Genomic DNA, 20,205 nt, shown 5'->3' with positions numbered 1-20,205 from the left:
ATCAGGCTGCCGAGTCTTTTGCCTTTTGTTTTTATTGAACAGAAATGGAAAAAAATGACATCACTCTCCTTATGGCAGTAAGAGTCACATTGTGTGTGTGTGTGTGTGTGTGTGTGTGTTTGTAAAGGGGGGGGGGGTGTGAAGCATCTTTGACCTTGATCGACAAATGTGTTGGAGATTTGTGTTTTGCACTGTAGAGGGATAGAGGAGACAGCAAGAGTTGATAGTGGGCTGGGGTTGAGGGTGGAAAGACTCGACTGAAAAACAAGTATAAGTAGTGAGCTTTGAAGGAACAACTGTACAAGGGATAGGGGTAATGAGATGGAGGTTAAGAAGAGGAGTTACGTGTGACAAACGAATTTCTGCAAAGCTAAAGGGGAAAATATATACAACAGTTGTAAGACCAGCAATGCTATATGGACTAGAGACAGCAGCTACAATAAAGAAACAAGATAAAGAAGTTGAGGTAGCTGAAATGAGGATGCTGAGGTGGTCACTTGGCTGGACAAAAAAAGATAAAGTGAGAAATGAACCAATCCGAAGGTTGACTGCAGTGAAGAATGTATCAATAAAGATGAGAGAAGATAGATTGAAATGGTTCGCACATGTTAAGAGACGAGAGAGGGAGTACGTGGGAAGGAAAGTATTGGACTTGCAAATAGCGGGAAAGAGGAAAAAGGGACGCTCAAAGACTAGATGGTGGGATAAGGTAAAGGATGATATGACAGAACTGGGCCTGGAAGAAGATGATGCGCTGAACTGAGATGCATGGAGATATGGCATTCATTGTGGCAACCCTGCAAACTGCGGGATAAGCTGAAAGAATAAGAAGATGAATTGTTCATGGAATCTTTTGTTCCCTATCTAAACCACTCCCCTTCTTACTTCCTCTTTGGTGCTTTTACCTTTAACTTCAGATCTGAAACTTTCCCCCTATCATCTTCCTTATTACTGGAGCTGAAATGACCTAAAAGTGTCTCAAATGCTGTAAAACCCCTAAAAAAAAAACAAGAACAAACAAAATTCAAAAACTCAGTAAAATAAAAAAGCCTTTATTATTTATTAATGGTTTATCTACAGGGAATGTAAGTATTTCTAAATTTATTGCAAAACACTTCGTTTTTTACCAATAACACAATTTTATTTTTCTAAAAGGTGCTAAGAAAACAAAACGGGCACAGGAGAGATCAGAGGACAAGTAGATTCATGAGTAGTTTATATTTATATGTTCTGGCAATCACAGGATCTCTATCAAAAGATGTACATTCAATTATTTAAAATATATTTATTTACATTTTAAAAAACAACCTTTTCCTGAAATATTATAAAGTGATGATGAACCGAAAAATATACATCTTTCTCCCCCCCCCCTCCCTCATAACAAAATAAAAAACCCAAACAAATCCATCTGTCCCTCTCTTCGTAACAGATCCTGGACAAAGCCAGAGTGAAATCATATTATTGTTTGTTTTTAATTTTTTTTTAAAAGGGTTTTCCGGCGCTTGCAACACATTTAGGTTATATCAGCGCCAGTAAAAAGGAAGAAAATGGGATAGTAAAAAGTTCTAGAATTACAATTGAAGCATCGAAGAGAAAGTAAGACATAGGGGAACTGGGAACAAATAGGGATCAGATGTAGATTCCAAGATCATACCACCAATGTACTTAGTTTGAGATCACCTATAAGTCTCATCCGGACACAAGAACAAAATCCAACAAGAGGAACACACTCAAATGCTTACATTATACATTAAAAATAACAAATATACTAATACATAACAGAGAGATGATTTACAAGGAAAAAAATATCATCTCCCAAAACAATAACTATGCATTCGACTGTTTCCCTCCCAGCCAGGACTCCGACCAGGGCCAGGAAAAAAACTAAGTAATCTCATTCCAAGACAAAGACAGAAAGCATGTTGGAAAACAGATATAAGGGGATAGAAGACACAGTGTGTACCTCCCTGCCCGCTATTGGAGGTCAGGATCCCCACCCAGAAATCATATTATAAATAATTATGGGACAGCATGGCTCAGCAGTATGGTCTTTGCTTCGTACCCGAAAGGTACCGAGTTCGACTACACGTCGCATTGTGTAGCCTTGAGCAAGTCACCTCGCCTTAGCTCACCTTGCCGCGCTGCACTGCGGCTGACGCCTGGGTTATTCCAGTCTTCCCTTGGAATAGACCCTAAAGAAAAATTTCCCCATAGGGATGAATAAAGGGAATTAATTAATTAATCAAAAACCGTGTTATCCCAATTTTGCGGGACCATAATAGGCACACCCCCAACTTAATTCTCTAAGTAGGTACTAGCACATAAGTACTTGGTGACACAGTATTCGATTTGTCTGTCAACACTCATGGCAGATTGTGACACGTGTGTTACTCGTCAATTAATTAAATTGGCATCACCTAATGCCAAATGAAAGTCAAAGATACCAACCCCAGAAACATTCACTGTTTGAAACTGAAACATAATTATATAGTATCGCATAGGCTAGGATTCGATTTCATATTTCTCTATTCAATATATTATTACGCTGCTAATGCATAACTTTGTGGTGGCATGGTACAAAATGCACTTTTTCAATTGATTATTTTTAACAATAACAATTTTAAAAATAAAAAAATCAATGTTTAAACAGTTGAACATACATCATAAAAAAACTAAAATTAAGATATGGTCATAGACTTTTTAGAATTTTTGTTTTCTTAAAGCAGTTTGATGGAGGTCACAACACTCCGATCCTGGGTCATTTGAAATGGTGGGATCCCGTGTTAGTGTTTGACTTTGAGTGACCTCAACACAAACTTGATATTTTTTTTGCTTTCTTAGGACATTTTTAAGACATTTGATCGCCAGTAAGAGGGAAGATGGAAGAAAAGATTTGAAAAAAAAAGTTAGACAAAGGGGACTAATTTAAACAGGAAACGACGTAGATTTCAAGAGCAAAATGTGTCTTTACCTACGTAAAGGTCCAACTCAGACACAGCTAGATCTGCCAAAATAGCTTTCAGATATTATTTTTTAATAAAAGCGCTTTACAGGTGTATATTATTATTATTATTATTGTTAAAAGGTTTGTTTATAAGGGTTTTATGGCGCTTGCAACACATTCATATCAGTGCCAGTAAAAAGGAAGAAAATGGGATAGTAAAAAGTTCTAGATTTACAATTAAAGCACCAAAGAAAATGTAAGACAAAGGGGAATTTGTTCAAACAGGAAACAAAGAGATGTAGATTCCAAGATCACACTATCAAATTACTTAGTTTGAGATCACCTAAAAGTCTCATACAGACACAAGCTCAGGTCCCAACTAAGAGGAATACACTCAAATGTTTACAAATCATATATAATATGTAAACAACAGTGCTTATCAGAGAGATGATTTACAAGACAAAAAATATCATCCCCCAAAACTCTAACCACAGTCCCCTAACCGACAGGGATACAGTCCAATGTTTACAAAATGCATTGGATATATTAAAATTCTAAAAGTATATCATTATAATTACATAATGGATTGGCAATTTTCAAGGAAAAGAATTACAATGCAGAGCAGATATATCGACAAGGGTTATATCGACATAGTGCTTATATCGTCATGACATCAAAGTCCTGTTTTTTATTCTCGCTTTATGACAGTAAATAAAGATCGACATAAATTTTACAAGATGATTATATCCACATTGCAAACCATTGATACTGACAATAATTTGTCTAGAAAAAGAAAGAATACAATTTATATATCAAGATATCCTGCAGTAGTAAAGTAAAACGCAACAGCCAATGAAAATGCAGGGATATCCAGCTGTGATGTAAAATAAAAATCGAAGAAAATGCGAGATTATCATCCAATGACATCCTGTGAATTGTCACTGGTCAGAACCATGATGTCAGAGGTCAAGTCTAGTCCCAGGCTGTGCCAGCATTTCTTGGTACTGATACAGATAATGGGAATTCCTGATATCAATAACTTAGCTTTCAAAAAAAAGGGCTAACGAGAAACACTCCCCACATCACCCACTACGTGTAAGGCTATCTGTCTTCTCAAGCTACCAAGTCAATCCCCAGACTTGGTAAATGAGACAGGACCTCTCCCCCCCCCCCCCCCCTCCCCCCAAACACACACAGAAAAAAATTTCTCCATTTCTCTCATATGCAGTGCCGATACTCAGCTTCTCGGTCCTTTTAAAGGCCACCAAATCATCAAGGTTGACTTCCCTTATAGATGGTATGCACTTGGCTCAAAAGTTCACATCCAGAAATATAACGAACCAGCACACAAAACTATGTGTAACCTTAAATGTTTATAGTCTGGTTAATACAGTTTAGTGAGAATTACTCATAAACATGGATGGCAAAAAACAATAACAAAGACCTGAGTGACGTCCACTTCATTCTATCTATATCGCATTTTCTTATTTGTTTTCTTTCAATTTTGGGAATGACTGATATATCGACATCATGCTTATATTGATGTGTACCTTCACTGTCCCAATGATGTCAATATATCCACCTTCGGCTGTATTCCCTTCAAAAAGAAACATTGTCTCTCTCTCTCTCTCTCAGCAAAGAATACTAGACAAGCCACAATGACACCAAATGGTCTCATTATAAAACGAGCTCAAATAATGACTTGGAGAGAAAACAAAACGGAGTAATCTCCCCGACCCATGTGGGAAGTTAAAGGCCCCATGTGTGCTTATAATTGCAGACTAAAAAAACATGAGAATTTATATAGAGCAATATCCACAAAACATGCTCATAGCATTTTATATGAGGGCCCTAGCCAAATGCAGCTTTTACCACGTAGGGCAAGAGACCTGACGCCTGTTTTTTTTCTGACTGACACTATTATGTAACATGTTACACCTGAATATGGTGAGAGAATGCCAGTAAAGAGCCTTTTCCAATGACTCAACTATGGGCCACTCAGATCAGGACTCGAACCTGAAACTTCTTGTTTAAAGGCAAGTGTCATATATACCACACGACCACATAGCCACACCTATCATCTCTCTGATCATCTTCATGTCACTGTACAGGAATACATAGATACAGCCCAAAAGGACATAGACAAACAATTGGAATGGTAGGACTATGATTATTATTATTTGTACTATATACAAGCAAAGATCATTGGAATGTTTGTTTGTTGCTTTAGGTCTCTTCCAACACAATTGAGGTTATATGAGAGACCGCTGAAACAAAAAAAACAAGCAACCTAACAAAAATAGTACAAATGTAAATCAAAATCATAACCTAAAGATATCATAAGCTAAATTATAAATAACCAAGAACAAACAGGCAGAAGATTTACAGAAAAAAAAAATATCCCCTGTCAAAAATACAATCACAAACCAAAGAAGCAGGATAGGCTAGTAAAGAGAAGAAGAAACGACATCACTATCGGATCGTACACCCATGCGAACATCATAGGTATATGATTCAAGGGTGATGCTCCCATCCAACCTCATCATTGGAATGTTAACTAATCAAACGTATAACATTGTATAAGAATAACAATGGAATGTAAAAGTAAAAGCACAACCATTTACACTTGATATGTAAAATAGAAAATGTTACCGAAATACAAAATAATCAATCTTGAGCAATACATTATATACATTGTAAAGAGAAAAATGCTCTTAGCAAATTGCTTAGTTAGCCTTTTGACTTATTAAAAATTAAAATATCTTGTAGTAGATATTTGATGAATCAAATTTAAAAACATTGTAAAAAACAACATAATTTTAAAGCAACAACTTCAAGAATTTCGACAACAACATGAAGAAGGTCCAGGTGTATAAAGTTGACGAGCATAAAGTGTAAAATTTTTCTGGAAAAGAAAAAGTGATTATATTATTATTATACATACCATATTGCATTCTACTAATACATAAGGCATCCTTGTCGAATTTGGAATTGAAATTCATGAACAACTCATTTCTATTTTTTTTAATGATAAAAATATTAGTATAAAAATTCAAAGAAATGCTGCCCAGAAATTCTTATTTCTTTTTTTTTTCCATGTGCATGATCCCGTCTTTACAAAAACTGTAATGATTGAATGATAATGACATAAGATATTTATGGATTTGGTTTTGAACCATTCAACTCCAAGAGTAAGTGATACAAAGCGGCTTTGGACTGTAAAAAATAATAAATAAAAATTAATATAACAGTTTCAAAAACGAACAAAATACCAAACAAAGAACATTTCAGGCTCAAAACCCTTCTTCAGCCAACAACAAAAAACTATGAAAATATAAATATGTACATTGCTTAAAAAACAATTTTTATTGCAGAAAGGACGTGTCAAATATTTCTGTGCCATCGATTTGTTTTTTCAGTCATGTATTTGTTTTCTTTGTTTTTTGTTGTTGGCTGAAGAAGAGTTTTGAGCCCAAACATTCCGTGTTTGGTATTTTGATTTTGTTGAAACTGTTATATTTATTGTTGTTTATTACTTTAATGTACGGTATTATGAAGTGACCTAAAGGAATAGTGTAAATCCTGATCACATCACATGACCCATAAATGCTGACATGTTCTTTCATTTAGCATAAATGTATTCTTTATTATTCAGTATAAAGAGAAGGGTTGAATAACTCGTGTTAATATTCATTTTCATATTCATTCCCCAAGTATTTAACAACACGTTGGACAGGGATAATCATAGAGTCTGTCTTCAACAGCATTTCTGCGATATCTCTAGCACAGGAAATCATTCAAAAACAAGGGAGTTTAAGAAGACATAAGCGAAACATTCACATAACATATATTACAGGGCTAGGTTTTGAGACAGCTGTATCAAAAGTAAAATGACATGGTTTCAGGAAAATTAAGATCTAGCATGGACATTATGTTATAACCCTAAACATTGTCAAAACGATTTTAAAAAAAAAGTTAGTCCAGTTCATTACAAAACTGGAAAATTTATAATAAATGCAAATTCCCAATTTTGATTGGTTATTCGTGGTGTTTTTCAATGTGCCCGCATAAATCTCATAATCCAAGGCATTGACTTTGGTAAGACTAAGATCAAATAGGCATCCTAAATATTCATGTGAAGACTTTAGGCTGAAATAATTTAGATAAAAAATGAGATAACCCCATTCCTACATACGTTTTTTCAATCAACTATGTTATTTTTTAGGTTTCATAAAAATTTCTCAAAATGTTTCGTACCCCAATGTCAATTTTCTCTGGAGGTAAACCGAGACCTAGCCACAAGATACAGTTCACTCCACTTAATCACACATTGGATCATCGCACACTCCACACTCCGCTTATATGCTACACATTCCAGAAAAACAATTTTTTCTATATAATCACTCCATTTAACGGCACACCATCTCCGCTTAATCGCTACACATTGATTCCGCCTTGATCGGAGTGACAACAGCCATATGAAATCAACAATGCTGTTTACGTTCCACACAACTTTTCGGCTGAAGCATTCAATCCGATTCGTTACAATGGACAACAATATACTTATACCCACCAGCGGTGAACTGACATCTCAGGAGCTACTGGACTCTGTTCAGCCACACAACAGATAATGCCTAGGTAATGAAGATGAAGATGAGTTATCTGAATGTGACACACGACCCTGGCAAACGCTGAAAACTTGACATGGTGGATAAACTACGCCGCTTCATTCAAGAAGAACACTTGACAGATGATCTACCAATATTGGCGAGATGGGAGACAAGGGTTTATAAACAGATTGCACAGAATAGAAAGCAATCAACGCTTCATGATTACTATTCTTACAAACAATGCCATATTTGGTTGTCGAAAAAAAAAAAACACCCTTAAAAAACAACCAAAGCAAAAAAGAAAAGTCCCCCCCCCCCCCAAAAAAAAACACCTTCTAATGAGGACCCAAGACCGTAGAAAACTCGGAAAGGAAGGCCTACATGAATAGCACATGAAATCTGGTGCTTAGATGGTATTATTACCCTCTCCACTTAATTGCCACACTAACCCCGAACTCTCGACGGTGTGCGATTAAGCAGAGTCAACTGTACAAATAGTTGTCAAACTTTGAAAAGAAATATATACATTTAAAGAAAAGGATCATTCGGAAAGAAAACAATTTCATATTTCATTTCACAGCTTATAAAGATAATCACTTACCAACATACAATTAATCTAATCAAGTAAAAATTGGCTACCGTATATGAAATGCCTAAACTATATTGATGAATCTTTGAATCGTGAATTACAGATCTGTCACGAATACCAATCATAAAGTCTATCAGAGCTGATGGTGACAAAAAGTGAAAAAGGAAGAAAATATTGACCAATTGCCTTTAAGCCCCATGTTTACTGCATTAACTCAACTTTTAGAGCAATTGAGATGATTAACTATCATTGATACTCCAGCTAATTTGTGGAGAGTGGGAAACTGCACCTGTTTGTTCCATGACATATCAAGTCTCTCACTGTTATTATATTGTCTGGAAGAAAATACATTGCGGAACCAAGGTAAAGAATCAGCACTGATCTATGTAATCCTTCCAAATCTCTAAATTGTAATTTCCAAAAATTCAACCCAATCAATATGCAGGGTTTATAACTTATAAACAGATTCACAGATGAGTAAGACAGAATAATGTTGACCAGCTTTCTTCCATTATACATGTCTAAATATAAAAATCTCAGGGTTCCAGTTGTGAGAAATTAGAACATTTAAAAATAAATAAATATATTTATATAATATATCTGTTGATTTAAAAAGTATAATACAAAGTGGCCGATATGAAATCCCTATTATTATCATCATTATCATTATTATTATATGGGTTCTCCTATACATCACTTCATATGCATTTGAATTAACAATTATTGAATAAAAATATGTATTCATTTATGTATGTTATGTGATTTTTAAAAAAGTATTAAATATCGTCTTCCGTTTTTTTACCATCTTAAACGATTACAGATACCCTCTTCCCTTTAGCCTACAGTACATAGTATTATCTGTCCTCATCTCCTCATATACTCAACTCCACTTTGCAATGGAGTATCAGGCTCATCCCTCAAGACTGGTGGAGCTCTCTGGCTGGAAGCAACACTTCCTGAGGGAGAATTCTGTCTGGCGTTGGGATCAAGAGGGGTGTAGCCACGACGAACTAAATATGAGTAAACAGGGGGTTCTGTTGGTTTGACAGTTCCTTGTGAGGTAGGTGGTAGGTGAGACGGATCTGTGGCATACTGCGGTGGTGGGTAGTTAGGTGGCATCATGGGAACTGGTTGGAACTGAGGTGGATGTCCTGCCATGACGGGCACAAACTGACCCCCTGGTGGTGGTGGATAAGCACCATACGGCATGGCACCTGGCATGGGATGTTGTTGCTGCTGGGGTTGATGAGATGGCCTTCCATTTTTGCGTGGCTCGGAAGTGCGTTGTGATGATGCGTCATCTGTTGATGATTGGCGCCGCCTTCTGGCTCTTGATTTCGATTTTGATTTTTTATCATCCTTCTTTGGCCGTCTCTTTGCACGGGCTCCTCCCCTTCTAGAGCTACTGGCATAGCTATTTTCTGATTCTGATTCTGTTTCAGTGTAGTCATCACTGTCGTCATCCCCTTCAGAGGAAGTTGTTAATCTCTTTCTAGTGGAGTCGTTGTCGCTTGATTCCGTTTCCTCCTCAGTCTCTTCCTCCTCTGATGATGATCTTTCAGTTGAGCTGGCCCGAGTAGCTTCCTCAAATGACGGAGGCCTTCTGTCTCGATTGCGTGGTTGTGGTTTCCATCTGGCTCCAGAGGGTTTAACTCTTGGAGTGATGATCTTTTCTTTGAAATTATCTGGGTCCTCGTCATCATCTGAGTACGTGTTATTCTGGGATGCCATTCTGTCACGGTCACGGCGTCGATCCCTTTCATCATTCATCAGATTTCTTTGCTGAAACTTTTCATCTGTTGGAAAGAAATAAGCAATGAATTATTGTAATGATATGGAATTCATTCATGGACTAGATTGTCTTACTGATATGTACCAGTTTGACTTATATGGTGTATAATAAATAAAAATACTTCTTTGTTTTGTGAGTAACTAAAAGAATATAAGATAGACAGATGGAAACAGTAGATTTGATAACAAAATTGTAACTTTGCTGCCAAAGCGATTTAAAAGAAAATATTTTTGAGCTATAAAAACAAATTTAAAAATAAGAAAACTGTCTCAAAAATAATTGTTGAAATCTCTTACTTCATTTGGTTTAATTTTAGTGGTTTTATGGCGCTTGTGATACTTTTAGATGTCTGCAGCATCAGCAAAAAGGAAAATGATCGGGTAAAAGCTGTATAGTATATCTGAAGTCAAAAGCACCATAGAAAAGTAAAACGAAGGAAAATGGTTTAACTCTTTAAGATTCAACCCGACAAAAACCGACAACGACATAATATTCATGGGCGGGGTAGCCAAGACTGGCCTCAGTAAGTAAAATCCAATCGTTGTGAAGGAAATGACAGGCCCTGTCACTGCCGCAGGGTGTTTTCAGCTTTGATTTTTATAAATTTGCCGACAGAAAAGAAAATATGTTTCAGAAATTGCGATTTAAATCCTATTTTATTTGCGGGTAAAAATAATTGACATTGCACTTTGTTTGGTAAAAATCGGTAAAAAATTACGACTTTGGTGATGAAAAATGACTTTGAAGACAATTATTGTAAACTTTTAAAAATATTATGAATAATTTATAACTCCCTTATTTGTGGGTCGATTTTGTCATTCGAGGTATCAATTTTATTGTAATAAAGAGATAGGAACTTCAGAGTTATTTTTTCTGATGCGAAATTATTACTTTGTAATTTTAGCACCAAGAAAAATAGTCGGTAAATAAATTTGTTACACCTCTTTGATAGACCGCCGGGGTCCGTTCGTGTAGAATTGTGAATCAAGCATCTCAAAGTCTTCAACCAATCACAGGCTATCTATCCAGCTGGCCGAAACAAAGACGCTTCTCCCCGTCGATGTATTACGCTATTGTTATGCAAGGAATATAACACCTTATGGAGTAGGCCTAAAGGCTAAAATCTAAAAGTAAAAAATATAATTCTGAGGAATTTGAAAGTCACATTGCTGAAATCAGCTTGAAAAAAGAAGTACATTGGTCTTTGTTTCATAAAAATCGGTTGAAAACCAACTGTTTTACGAATAAATTTGATTTTAAAAATTGCTTTTGTTTATTTTAGCTTTTTTTAGCAACTTTTTTATTTATCGGCCGATTTTCTTGATTTTTATATCATTCTTTATATCTCAAAGAGACGAGATCAGTGATATACTTTGTTTGTTTCAAATGTAACTAGAACATAATTTGGCTTTTTTACCTATCGACCATGCCTGGATAATTTATTCAACAACGTGGCGATGTGACGCAACTATTCCATGGCCGTCTTCCACTGCATCCACAATGATTCAATTCATTGTTGACGGCTGTTGACACGTGAGCTGCCAGAACGACCAATCGTTGAAGGGTCAAGATGCTCAGTAGCCAATCGTTCTTCGGTCAAAAAACTTAAGAACTCACGAGAACAAAAGTTTGAAATTTGGTGATGGACGGACCTATGAAATCGTTTCTGGGCGGAGTTTAGCCATGAGTGACCGTAGAAAACGAAAAGGCGACTCCAGATATCAAAGAGTAGGCTTATATCATCAAAGGATGTCTACATGATTGACATGGCCATATAGGGAACTCATTATCTACTCCCCCAAAAAGAATCTGAACACGAGAGGGTTAAGTAGAAAACAGAAGCAATCCATCAATTAGCCCATTTTGACGTTATCTAAGAGTTCCATCCATGATCAAGCAACGAATTCCACTATGAAGGATACACTCCCACTATGAAGGATACACTCAAATGCGTTAAAATTAAAAGTACAATAAATTCAAAACTAAAAACTACAATAGTACATAGAGAGATGATTAACAAGGAAAAATATTTCTCCAAAAAAAAAAAAAAAAAACATTTGACTGCTTCCATCTCAGCTAAGGATTCCTGCCAGGAACAGTAAAAAAAAAAAAAAGCAATCTCAATTCAGAACAAAAACAAAGAGTGACAGGAATGGAAATCAGATATAGTGAGCTAAAACAGACAGCACGAGTGACCTTCCCCCACCCACCCTGGGAGGTCAGAGGACCCCACTCCTTGAATCTCTACAAATTAAAAATGACACTTTGTGTCAGTCCAAAATAATGCAATGGCATGCAAGTATATTTGTGAACAGGTATAAAAACATAGGAATTTAAAGAAAAAACTAAAACAAGGAAAGTGATAAAATAAATTAAAATAACAAATGCAAAGAAAAAAAACCCAGTAATAATAAAAAAAAAGAAAATGGAATTTGTTTAAAACAGGAGGCTAATCAAATAAGTATGATCGCATTAAATTATAAACTTCTATTCAGCAAAATATACAACACACACTTCATATACTGAAACGAATACAAATATTGCCTTATCAAAATAAGAAAGACTACATCTTTATGAAAATTGCCAGTGACAATTAAAATTTAATCTGATTAATTCATAAAAATAATCTTGGCCTATCAAGACTATAACCTGAATTAAATAAATGACCCATGGGACACAAAAACTTTATCTTAGGTAACAATAAATATTTCTATGTTGCAAAGAATGCTTATTTATATACTAGTTGGAATAGAGCAAGCACACTATAAATGTATTTTTTTCTTCTCAGAGCATCCATCTCATCGTACTCCTAGTTGATGTCATATCAAGCACCCTCTTTGAAATAAACATTAAAAATAATTCCATGGATTCATTCTCATCCTAAAAGTTTTATTAGAGCTTGGGGTCTATTTTGTGAAAAGACTGAAATAATCCAGACATCAACCACAGTGCAGTAACGCACAATGAGGAATGGAAGTTACAGTTCTGTCTCATGAATAATATTAGTAAGATACCACATTCCTTCCCACTCTTCAATCATTTAAATTATGATGAAAATGCTGTCTATAGCTAAATGGGTCAATTTGTGTGTTCTAAAACAAACACAGACTGTTCAATAAATACGCATATTAAACAATATCATCTAGGTCAAATATAAATTCAGAATACTCAAGAAGCAGACCAGTGTGTCGATGATGATGATAAGAAAAGGGTTTGGAAATAAATAAATAACTGCAGTGAGTGAAACTCAAACCACGGGTCTCGGTGGTTTGGCACTTTGTGCCTCTCTACGTGACAGTAAAAAGACAATGAGGATATGAGCCACCAAAAACTAGAGGTGCCTAAATGAACCAATAAAACGGAGAGAAAGATAAAGGGAGTAAATGTGACTCACATATAAGGGAACAACACAAAACAAAGGACGTTTCGGCCTTTGGCCTTTTTCAAGTAAACACGAAATATATATTATATATATTATATCATATATATATACATATATTAGATTGTCAAAATGACAGTGGTGGTAAGCTCTTGAGAAAGTTCACTAATGAGAATTTTATGAACATAAAATTTGAAACTCTTCCTGGAGTTAAATGATGTCTTTGACAAAAAAAATATGAAACAAGCATCTAAAAAGACTGCATGCATAATTCTACACATTACAGGTGTACCAGGAAAAATTCACATAGAGAAATGTTACAGAACTGTAAATATATCTTATTATGAATCCAGAATGTATTTATTTTATTGGAACTCAAATATATCTATGATCATATCTATTAATTTATCATTTACCACTACTTATTCATTTGCTTATTTATCAATTATAGTTATCAATATGTGATGTTAAGCAGAGTTAATTTGTTAATATTTGTCTTTATTTATAAGATGATTTTATTACTAAATAAAATAAAATAAAATAAAACAAAAAGAATATAACATGATAAAGTAAACAATAATGAAGAAATGGAACACAAAATAAGATGCACAAGAAAAGCAAAGGAAAACACGACTCGCCATGATCATAGACAACACTGGACCCATCCTCACTCTTAGCAACTGCTCCTTTCCTTGAATACGGTTCTGTAGTTGCATAGGTACTGAGCGGTCCCCTGCTCTGACTGGCTACTGACCAAGGGGCTTGTGATACTTGGGTCCTTCCATCAAAAGTCGTATCTGAAATACCGCCCTAAATGTCATTTTTCTGTTTCACAAATATTATTTTAAGGTAATGAACCTGAGGACATCTTCAGATTATTAACTCACTCAATCCTAGAGATTTTTGCTACTTTTCAAAATTGGAAAACATTTATTAAAAATGGGCATATACATAAATAGTTTTATTCAACATTCATTAACATGTAAAAACTAAAAACATTAGCTTTGATACTACGCCTATAATTTGTCTCAGAAAAAATGTAATAAATAGGCATGGGGTAAAAGTAATCCGGGTAGACTACGGATATAGTCGGTGTTAGGGTTGAGTGAGTTAATAAGTATAAAATTCGGTACCAGGCCGATCATTTCTCCTTGGTTGTGACGGGCTGGTTTTTTGTTATTTATAAAAATTTCTCCTTGTATTTTCCTGTCTGCTTTGATTTCCATAGCATCACACGACGACTTTTCTCACTAAATGGATTGGAATCCTGGCTTGAGTTGTCAAATTTTTATGATGAAGTTGGAAAAGTAATTAATTAAAAGTATATTATGTCTCATACATAAATAATAACTTAAAAGGATTACGTATTACTCTCTTTTGTTCGGTGTCAAATATAAAAAAAGAAAGTTAATATGTCCTTGTGTGTGTGTGTAAGTGCGATTGAGTGTGTGTTTATGTGTATGTGCATGTGTGTATTTGTGCTATACAGTGCAAAACTACTTTCCAGCTGTTCTATTATTATTCTCCAATTCCATTGATACGGACTGGACCCATGGGAACCCTTACTATTACTACATGAAATATGTCAAGTTTATCATTGGAAATTAAATCTGAGATTAAATAAAATAACAAATATAATAAATATAGCTAGCATTTTTTACTAAAGTGATGATAATAACAGTTTATTTGTAAAACAAGAAACTGAAACATCTGACTGAACTGTCAAATCTTAAGTAATAATCATTGACAATTTGATTTGAAAATGTTTGCTAAAGGCTAAAAAATAAACAGTTTGAAGGAAATCGTAGCTATTAAGAATAAGAAGGTAAATGAAAGGAAAATGAAAGAAATTCACAGTAAAATCTGGAATATGCTGATTTCAGGTTTATCAGGAAATGTTCTTTAAATAAGAAGAGCAAAACAAAGGTTTGAATAACATAAAAACATGGTATTCCTAAGTTGTTCATATTTTCATTAATATGAACAATGAAAATTTGAAGTTCATTATAGACAAAAGGCTCAATCTATTTTTTACAATCATAACTCATCCAAGTTCTTTGTTAATTTCTTCAAGATTTCATGCCTTATTATTATTTCAAATGAAAATATCGAGTCTATTTATTTCTTTTTAGGTATGTGATCTACGTATAAAAAAGAGTTTATAAAAAAGTCTATCAATTAATAACTATGCATCATGCTGTTTGAGTACAATTTTCAGTGATTTATAATGAAAAACATGCATAATATGCAGTACCCAGATAATATGTAGGTGTAATTAAATGAATCCCATATACTTGGGAAAGAAAGAAAAGTTTGTAGCCCTCTCGAATTTCATTTGACACACCAAATACAAGCACTTAATCACTTAATTAAATGGTAAAAACTGAATTCAAAGCTATGAAATTGACATGCAAATGAGAATTGCATAGAGATGGCAATACATACTTCTTTATTAAAGGCAAATAATTTGGGGTTTTGTGTAAATATATTGTATCAAGTTTTATTGCATACTGAAAGCAATGGGGCATTGTTTGAACATCAAGATTATATTTGCTCTCCTACCGAACAACTAGATTCAGTTATTAATTATCACCATAATGTTGAATTCATGACATACCAGTTTTCATTGTAGCAAGTTGATGTGTCTCCCATTTCTTATTCAGTCCCCGATATCGAATGTTGCAGTAGCAGACAACACCAATACAAATGATGAGGACCAAACCATAGAAACCACCAATCATTCCAACAATGGCCTCTTGTTCAAATTTCTGGAAGCTAAAGTAGTCGTGTTTGTCAAAGTCTGGATCGACGCCACCTGATACAAACAAAAAGTTTAAGATTTAATAAAAATTAAAAATTAAATTGAGCTTTATATAGCGCAATATCCACTAAATGTGCTCAAAGCGCTTTACAAGGGGTCCCTGGTCAACAGCAACATTTAACATGTAGGACGGGACACGATGCCTGTTAGGCGATATTACAATTTTTCTGACAAAGACAACGCTGTTTACGGCCAGGTACTCATTTTACACCTGAGTACAGTGAGAGAATGTGAGTAAAGAGCCTTTTCCAAGGACTCAACTATGCATCGAGTGCAAGGCTCGAACCCAGGACCTTCCGATCCAAAAGCGAGTGTCATACCACTAGACACATAGCCGCATTTAAGAACATTGGAATACTAAAATAATACGAGCAAAATGATTAAATATGGAAAAGCTTCAAAACAAAACAATACTTCTAAATGAATGTTTCAGACTTTTCATTTATAGAAATAATAAGAAATTTAAAAAGAAAACAACATATTACATATCGCAGCTTGCAGGCAACTTTGAATCATAAAAATTTCATGACTCAAATTAGTTGCAAGTCTTAATATCATTTTGCTAACAGTGGATTGTATGGAGAGTACTACAAACCAAACCTAATTTGAGAATAGTAAAAATATAAGCTCCTTTACAACATCATAACAAAATTATCTTATTACCTCGAATTGGCTTGACTCTGATTTCAATGTCAAAATCGTGATTATTTGGATTGTCCCGAGACATGATAAACGTGACTGTATCCCCACTGGTCACAAGGCGTAATCGGTTCAGGTTTTGATTACTGTGGCAGTCAAAAGAGCTCTAAGTGACACAAAAATTTTAATAAAAATGAAACATATTAAATTGATTAGAGGTTCTGATTTTAAAATGAGCATCACTAGCAGTGTATTCTCAGCTGATACTAGTCATCATATTTTAAGAAAGTATTTTTCAGTTTTCTATAGTTGGAACAAGACATGACAATAAATGACTTTAAAAAGTCTAGTCCCACCTTAGATAATTTATTTCAACCAACTGAATAATTAAAGGTATTTTATCAAGACATACTAGCATAATAATCTAAATTTTCTGGGGAAAAAAAAAAAAATCCCCCCCCCCCCAAAAAAAAAACCCCACTGATATTCTATTATTGAAACCGAAACTGTATAAAATGATAAAAGGTCTAAAGATTTGACTTTTGCAACATTCAATGTCAGTGCAAGCATAGTCCTGCTGATTTTACCTTGAACTTTTATTCAATTTTTCCTATCTAAAATGAATGTTTTCTTTCAAATTTAAAGACATGATTAACTAAATGTGTCCCTGACCCAATTGTATTTGAGAAATTGCATGACAAGATAAAAGGGCAGGTAACTAGTACTTACAAGTTTCTGTGTGCCTTGTCCATCGTAGATGGCCAGCTGGGTGCGACAGTCCAGAATATTCATGGAAATAATCAAGATCTGGAGCTGGACACCTGGATAGACCGACTGCAGAAAAAAACAACAAAATTTTCTTGTTGTATCTAAATATTATACAATAAATATCCATTATACAAAATGTACATAAATCTTGTCTTGTTATTGGCCCAGAGTTGCTCCTGTCTCTTGTAGCGGAGTTTGATCTGATCTGGCTTCTCATGAATAATATGTGTAAATCTACATTCGTGACTTGTATGTATTAATATTATCACTGTAGATGCACTTTTATTTTAAAGTTTATCTTTATTCTATTTCATTTGCTATATGAAATGTTTAAAATATTTTATAATTATAATGCTTATATTCATTCATTCTTGTAATTAATTAAACAAAATAGGGGGAAGGGGGAGAAAAAAAACAAAGAAATTATAAAAGAAAAATCAAAATACAAAAACAACAGAACTGTTGAAAGCGCATCCTTTGTGTATTATAAAATGTGTTATATCGAATTATAATTATAATAATAGTAAGTTAGTCAAAATTCAAAGAACGACACAACAAGATTTTAAAATGATGATTGGTTTCTATTCAGCTCAACTAAAAACAATGTGGGGGGAGGGTGGCCAGCTTGCAACTTGGCAGTTTGCAACTAAACATTAAATAAATACACCTAACTTATTAATCAATACATTACACTTTGAACCCTAAGATGGGATTTGTCAAAATATATAGGTACTAAATAATAATAATAATAATAATAATAATAATAATAATAATAATAATAATAATAATAATAATAATAATAATAATAGCTAAAGTGTCTCATCCTCCTGGTTTTATTAATATACAGTTTACTTGTTTTGTTGAAATTTTTTTTTTTTACTGTTTCTGTGTTTTGTTTAGTTTTGTTATTGTTTTTTTACAAACCTGAGAAGTGATCCTTATAGTGCATGAAGTTGGCCCAGTGCCGGTGTTATCAATATCATATCCTCGTACAACAGCCTCATAGTTGAAGATATTTTTCAAATCATTGCTGCAGTCACTTTTGCTCGTCAGATAAACTAAGAAAGCAGGGAAATAAGAAACACTTAGTAAACGTTTTTTGGGGGTTTTTTTTTTCAAATCTAAGTGCACATATTAGCATGTCTTTGTTGTAATAGACAATATTTTGCGTTGGTTTGAAAGTATTTCCATTACAAATGAGCCCGTAACATTTTGGGTTATCAGATCTGGAAATAAGTACACACGTCGGTTCAAATGCATACACGCTGTGAATGAAATTACAACAGGACTCATCAATTTTTTTTTTCACGAATCTGTTTGTAAAATGCTAAAAGCAAGATTTGACAGACAAATAACTAAGTTCATAATTTATTATCTACCAACTTGGTTATTAATATTCATAAATCGGCAATAATAATAATAATAATAATAATAATAATAATAATAATAATAATAATAATGATAATAATAATAATAATAAGTGGGACTAAAGTGACAGACGTTGAATGTTGAAATTAATTATTAAATTAGAAGAAAGAAAAAAAAATTGTGTGCTCGCTTCATTTACTACTCACATTTATTCACGACAGCAGTCTGGTCCCTTGGATCATTGAGCTGGCATAATACAGGAATCAGGAAACAAACTGTTATCATCAGGGTGTTTACCAATCTTCTTGATGAACCCATGGCCATATTTGTTTGTTTGTTTGTAACAGTTTGTTTTTTTTGCTTTGAAATCTGAATCAGATTCTGAGCAAATTCAACAATGTTACAGAATAAATAAATCTTGAGAAGGAATATGTAGGGAGCACAAATAAAACTAAGAAGAGTTGGTCGGATTCTTGACTCCTGTCGGGAGCTGTATTTTAAATTCAAAGAAGATATTAGTTATTAGGATATCAACTTCAGACAACTTTCCACTTTCAACATAACAAGGAAGTCAAGACTGACTCTGGGTGAACGCGATCGACAAACCCCTGACACAAATTTCGCCGTCTCCTGAAATCCCAGCCTTGAAACGTGCTTTCTGATTTCTGTGTTCAATCCATATATCTATATCCCAAGTTGAGAGAGAAAATTCGCAAGTTCACATCTTTATTTCTTCGGAAGTAAACAAAACGAAAACTTCCATTTTCGTTTGTTCTCTGTTGCGAGATGCCAGAATTTACTCTTTAACCAAATTTTCATTCAATCAATTTTAGGTAAATTAGGATTTTTCTTATTTATCTTGATAAACTCTTTTTACACTACACAAACATTTAAAACCTATCGTTAATACCATTTTGAAATGTTATTTTGAATTACTGACTTCATTAAAAAGAATAAAATAACTATAGCAAGAAAATAATTATAGCTAGATCAATTTTTTTTTTGGCTTTATTTTAAAATGAACAAACTAATCTGGTAAACACTTAGGGACTCTTGATTTTGGAAATTTTTGGTATTGACTAGAGGTACGGCTGACGTATACATATATGCAGGGCTGACTTCTGTTTAATGATAATAATGATGATGATAATAATATAATAATAACAATAATAATAATAATAATAATAATAATAATAATAATAATAATAATAATAATAATAATGATGATGATGATGATGATGATAATAATAATAATAATAATAATAATGATGATGATGATGATGATAATAATAATA

The 20,205-nt window shown here is 33.9% G+C and overlaps 1 protein-coding gene across 3 annotated transcripts; it reads right to left on the bottom strand.

Moving 5' to 3' along the window:
- Positions 1-6,024: 6,024 nt before the first annotated feature.
- On the bottom strand, positions 6,025-19,698 carry LOC144974701 (uncharacterized). 3 transcript variants are annotated; one of them, XM_078917848.1, is made up of 7 exons: positions 19,117-19,698; positions 18,467-18,600; positions 17,504-17,608; positions 16,799-16,940; positions 15,932-16,129; positions 13,953-14,111; positions 6,025-9,939 (listed from the first exon to the last, which is right to left on the bottom strand). In XM_078917848.1, exons 1-7 carry the CDS (start codon positions 19,232-19,234, stop codon positions 9,008-9,010), a joined length of 1,788 nt encoding a protein of 595 aa, XP_078773974.1. In that variant the 5' UTR covers positions 19,235-19,698; the 3' UTR covers positions 6,025-9,007. The 3 variants fall into 3 exon arrangements, with proteins under 3 accessions (XP_078773974.1, XP_078773975.1, XP_078773976.1); XM_078917849.1 differs by having other exon boundaries at positions 13,986-14,111; positions 19,117-19,685; XM_078917850.1 differs by lacking the exon at positions 13,953-14,111 and having other exon boundaries at positions 19,117-19,370.
- Positions 19,699-20,205: the final 507 nt, after the last annotated feature.

Source organism: Berghia stephanieae, chromosome 6 (assembly GCF_034508935.2).
Source record: "Berghia stephanieae isolate SIO BIC M18660-M18661 chromosome 6, UCSD_Bste_1.3, whole genome shotgun sequence".
Taxonomy (NCBI): domain Eukaryota; kingdom Metazoa; phylum Mollusca; class Gastropoda; order Nudibranchia; family Aeolidiidae; genus Berghia; species Berghia stephanieae.
The sequence above is the reverse complement of the archived record's forward strand: the minus strand, read 5'-3'. Positions and strand labels throughout refer to the sequence as shown.

Bases quoted from the DNA above. Each gene is read 5' to 3' on its own strand.
- LOC144974701 (XM_078917848.1), bottom strand. From the start codon at position 19,234: ATGGCCATGGGTTCATCAAGAAGATTGGTAAACACCCTGATGATAACA. The intron at 18,601-19,116 runs GTGAGTAGTAAA...CTGCTTTCTTAG, and splicing joins GACTGCTGTCGTGAATAAAT to TTTATCTGACGAGCAAAAGT. The intron at 16,941-17,503 runs GTAAGTACTAGT...TGTGTCACTTAG, and splicing joins GACAAGGCACACAGAAACTT to AGCTCTTTTGACTGCCACAG.